General features: G+C 33.8%; 1 protein-coding gene across 1 annotated transcript in view; it reads left to right on the top strand.

Moving 5' to 3' along the window:
* The window catches only part of LOC106458098 (glycine-rich cell wall structural protein-like), a 2,059-nt gene extending 824 nt beyond the window's left edge, over window positions 1–1,235 (top strand). Inside the window, exons 2-3 of the mRNA XM_013917553.2 lie at window positions 238–639; window positions 1,125–1,235. Of these exons, the coding sequence (XP_013773007.2) occupies window positions 238–600 (363 nt within the window). The 3' untranslated portion in view covers window positions 601–639; window positions 1,125–1,235. The remainder of the gene's footprint in view (window positions 1–237; window positions 640–1,124) is intronic.
* Window positions 1,236–5,321: the final 4,086 nt, after the last annotated feature.

Here is a 5,321-nt window from a genome sequence, read left to right as displayed (position 1 = left end):
TCTGTAATGTACAAATAATATCAAATGATTCTTTCATACAAGAAAACTGATAGATATGAAAAAGAAAGTCTAATGAAAGTCATGTTTCTGAACTTTTAATTGATAATTCAGTTTATTGAAGTTTTCAAAAACATCTTTCATGTACTTATAACATTCAAGATAAAATTATATTGAAAATGTGGTTACTTTTAGGGCTATTCTAGATAATTACCAATAATACAACTATATTTTTCGTAGTTCGCCGGTATGCTGCTTCTGGTGGCTGTTGCCAATGTCATGGCTGGTTACCTTGGTTATGGAGGATACGGTGGTGGTTATGGAGGCTACGGAGGTGGCCTAGGTGGCTATGGCGGCTACGGAGGTGGACTTGGTGGTTACGGCGGATATGGCGGACACGGAGGTGGATATGGTGGCTACGGAGGTGGACTTGGTGGCTACGGCGGATATGGCGGATACGGAGGTGGATATGGTGGCTACGGAGGTGGACTTGGTGGTTACGGCGGATATGGCGGACACGGAGGTGGATATGGTGGCTACGGAGGTGGACTTGGTGGCTACGGCGGATATGGAGGTTATGGTGGCGGCTATGGCTGGCATTAAAACCAACATGTACATTGTTTAAGAAGGAAAGTGAGTTAGGTGAGACACGACATACGAATTCCTTGATAAAATATTGTAATATAAATAATTTCTCATACAAAACTTTCGTCCCTCAGTTGGGGAGATGTCAGCTTACGGTCTTACAACACTAAAATTCTAGGTTCGATTAGTCGTGGTGGATACAGCAGATATACCAGTATGGTTTTGCTCTGAACTAAACATTTATAATTTTCAAAGCATATCGATTCTTTATTTTCTCATATTCAAGTGACTTTACTTTTGACTTATACATAATATAATCACTTTTCACGGAAAATCTTATCTATTTTGTACATAGAAGGACTACAAAATATCTTATAGTTATTGTTCAAAAGTAGTAGAACAGCTAATAATAAGATGGTTAATACTGTGATTAAAATTGCATATATGTTTAACATACATCTAGATTGATTGAATATGAAAAAATACAATTATATATTTACTGCAGAAGAAAATGTATTTACGAGAGATTTTTTTTTAACTAGGTCTCTTCACAAAATCAATACAAGCGGACGAACCATCTGCAGCTTTTGTATATAAGACTGAAATATTGTTGAAGAAACGTCAGTTCCATATTTCATTATATAACATTGCTAGTATACAATAAATATCTTTTTTTCACTTGTGTAGTGTGTCTGCTTATAATTTCTTTCACGTGTGTGACGTTCATATGAAATTATTATTCTAAATGTTATTTTTACTGCATTTCATATTTACGTTGTTGTAAAATATTGGAGCCTTTTCTACAAAAACAGCACATGAAACATGAAGTAGATATAAAGGACCACCTGCTGCCTTTTTTATTTAGGAGGATAGTTTTAGTTTGATTTAGTGCAAAGCTACCAATAGACTATCTATGTTTTGTCCACCATGGAGAATCGAACCCCGAATTTTAGCAATTTAAGTACGTAAGTTTTCCGTTGACCAACCTGGGGACTATTTAGGAGGAGAGAATGGACTTTCCTCTTCTATAAAACGTTGACTCTTGTTAGCAGTTTACAAAAAAAAATAAGTAAGAATTGTTTTTTTTTTACCGTTTTACAGTGTGCACAACAATTAAAAACTATCAGCATATCGGTTGTGTTTTATTGTTGCTCGTTGAATCAGTACAAAAAATGTTAAATTACTCTTTTCTGTTACATAACCATAGCCTGAAAAAAGGGTGAAGCAAAGTATTGACGCAATGTTAGCTGCTAACCGACAGCTTAAGTTGCTAGTATTGAAACCAGTTAATTTCGGTAATGAAATTTGTATATAATATGACATGTATAACACGAACACTAAAACACATATTATGAAATAAATTCTTAGATCTATAGCTACTACTATGGTAAATGTAAAAGTCAATTTAAGTTTAAAATGTTGCTGTAAATTAAAGGTCAGGCTTGTATGTTGATGCTCAAAAATGTCTGTTTTATAAAGCACCTGTCAACTTGAAAAAATTACATATTAATGCCTTGTTTCGTTTATTTTTCCTTGTGATTTTGTATTAGGTTAGTTGAATAAATTTATAACATAAATGTGCCTTATTTTTGTTACAACCATTCCAGTCGTTCTAACACTACTTTATCAACAAACAAATTCAGTGAAACACAATCGAGAACACGTAATTTCAGTTATTATTGTAAAATTTATCAGCCCTGCTGGTATAAGCTATTACATAATGGGTTGTGCCTACTTTATAGATTGTACACAAGCATTCAGCAGGAATTTACAAAAGAAAAAAAGAAATGAAATTCCACAAAAGAAATGTTGAGTGATTTTTCGAACAACAACACCTAAATGTTAATACAGATCTTTAATGGGGTTTATGTGCATGGTGATCGAATAACACGTATTAACAAATTTACTGGTAAAGTTGCAAGTTGAGAGAAAAAACTCTGAATCAAGAATAACAATCCTGTAACTCATGTTATAACGAAAAGGAGTAATTCTGACGGTATATGTCGTCCATATCTCTGATTGTAGTACATAAAGATCAGAATACTGAAACATAGCAATGTGAAGGTTTCGGGGTATGCTTTTTATACAATGAAAATTGAGTAGCTCTTAGGTTTGAGCCTAACAAACAGCAAACAATCCTTGCCATCATATTTTGTATGAATATTTGTTGATTTGTTTTCTGTTTGTTTGTTGTAAAGCACAAAGCTACATAGTGGGCTATCTGTGTTCCACCTATCGCTTGTAGCGAAACCCGATTTTTAGCCACTTTTGATTGGTGTTATACAGCTATACAATGTGCTATCTCCACTACACTCACTGCGGGGAATCGAACCCCGGATTTTAGCAATGTAATCGACTGGATACTTTTGTAACTTATAAATTGATGGTAATATTTTTGTTAAAACTAAACATTAACAGTTTTCGCTTGAAATCTGAAATTTTGCGTGTCTTCTTCCATTTAACTTGCACGAAATTCAAAACAAACCAAACCTTTCACTTAACATGTACTAGATGTACTTCCGCAGGGGGTCTCCGAAAGTGTTCCGTTTCAAGAGTAAATAAAACCAAAATTAAGAGTAACAAATATTTCTATTTTTTGCTTTTGAAATTCATATGTCATGTTGTGTTGTAGTCTACAAAGTGCATAATTCTTTTCGTAATTCATGCCATGCGCACGTTTTACTGACGTCACGACAGTACAAAGTGCAACGTTAAGCGTCCAATATTTGACGTTATTTTAGTGTCTACTGACTGGCTGACAGACAACACACTACTGTATAGTGGTGCGGGTAGTTAAAACAGGTGACTCCTCCAGGAGGCCGAAGGCCCCCTTTCGGGCAAATAAGCAACAGGTTGTTCGTTTCTGAATTTATATTTTTTCCCAAAGCTAGACAAAGAGCTGTTCGTCCTTAGTTTTTGGACAAATACACTGGAAGGAAAACAGATAACTTGTTAACACCACCTATACGCAACTCTTGAGTTACCTTTGTCTGACCAGTAGGTTAATAGGACTTATTAAATTATGATTGTATTAAAAATCACTTTGAAAAACGTGATTTCTTACTTCTTACGACGCTTTAATTATAGGCGACATAGTTAAAGTTTACGTAGTACAAATATATAAAATATACCTGCTTAAAAATAACACAACACCAACAGTTAATTATGTAAATAATAAAGGTAGAAATATTATAAGCTTGATAATTTCTCAGTACAATTTAAGCAATTAAACAAACAATGGGAATTTATAAAGAAACTTATTCAGAGACGTTGACTAAGGTTTTTTATGTTATTACTGGATGTAGAAAGTTTTGGTTTCTATGGAAAAATGACATATTTAAAATTAACGACATATTTAAAATTATAAAATAAAACAGGTTACTAAAAGCAGACCACTGGCGCTGAAAAATAAAACTAATCTCCTGAACTGAGCTTTTCAGATCTCGTTTTTATAAACATCATAATAAAACCTAATATGTATACATCAATAACTACTACTACTGGAATAATGAAATATGGAATTTACCCGCACTATTTACTGGACATTTTTCTACAAAGTAATACAAGTATGTATCGATAACGATGCTAAACATAGTTAGACGATATCAACTTCCATACATCATGCTGTGATAGAGAAAACGAGGTTATTCACACAAGATAAAACTGACCATGTACGTACGTATGAAAACAAGTTGTTAGTACACATTGTGGTATGAATGGAAAGACATAGAGTTAATTGTAAGGAATCAGATAAATGTATTAATAGATTGAAACAAAATATGAATATCGGTGAGTAACCCTATATCTTAATTTTTCAACAATGTTTTAAGCATCTAATATTTTAAACTCACCACATTGAAACAAGTGTATTCTTGTTATTAGATATAAATCACATCATTTCAATCCTCCACTCACGGAGGAAGCTTTCTAAATAATTATGGTCAACAGTAAGTTTACGGATTTACAACGCTAAAATCCAGAGTTCAGTTCCTCGCGGTGAACAGACTGGAGTATCCAGCACATTGTGTGGCTTTGCGCTAAAAACGATAACAAACAGGACAGCCTAATTTCAATACGCCGTTATCGAAACATTTTTATACGCGCCAGGCAGAAAGCAAAACAAAGAGAATTCTACATTATTTGACTTTGTACTAGCTAGAGGTTTCCATACTCATTGCCACACGCAAACATGTATGAAGATCGTAGTTGTCTTTTACACATTGTGCATTTTTCCTTTCACTTTGAAGACTCTAGAGCGTATAACTTCACTTGAGTGAGTTATGCTGCTTTCTATGTTTATTTTAATATTTCAGTCCGCCAGAGCTTTTTCGTTCAGTTAGCTTTTATACGAAATTTTAGATTAATTCTGTCGATTTTTCCAAAACCAATATTAATCAAATTTTGAAAGTAATAAAATAAAGATAAATTCATCATTGTTATAATCTCTAATATAGCTATAACTTTGATTAATTGTTATCTGTCTTTCTTCTCTCATTGCTATTATTTCAATCCTTATCTCTTACAAAGTAGCCATAGAGTTGGCGGTGGGTAGTGTTGACTAGATGCCATCCTTGTATTCTAGAATTAGAATTAGGGGCGGCTAGAGCAGATAGCCCTGAAGTAACTTTGGGCGAAATTCAATGAAACAATTACCATAGTGAGACAGAATAACTGACACTGGATGGCACTGAGGTAACTATCACGGTTACCATGGTGATATATAAATCAGTCTGTCATTC

This window comes from Limulus polyphemus, unplaced genomic scaffold (genome assembly GCF_000517525.1).
Source record: "Limulus polyphemus unplaced genomic scaffold, Limulus_polyphemus-2.1.2 Scaffold416, whole genome shotgun sequence".
Lineage (NCBI taxonomy): Eukaryota > Metazoa > Arthropoda > Merostomata > Xiphosura > Limulidae > Limulus > Limulus polyphemus.
Note: the sequence above shows the minus strand (reverse complement) of the source record. Positions and strands in the feature narration are given on the sequence as shown.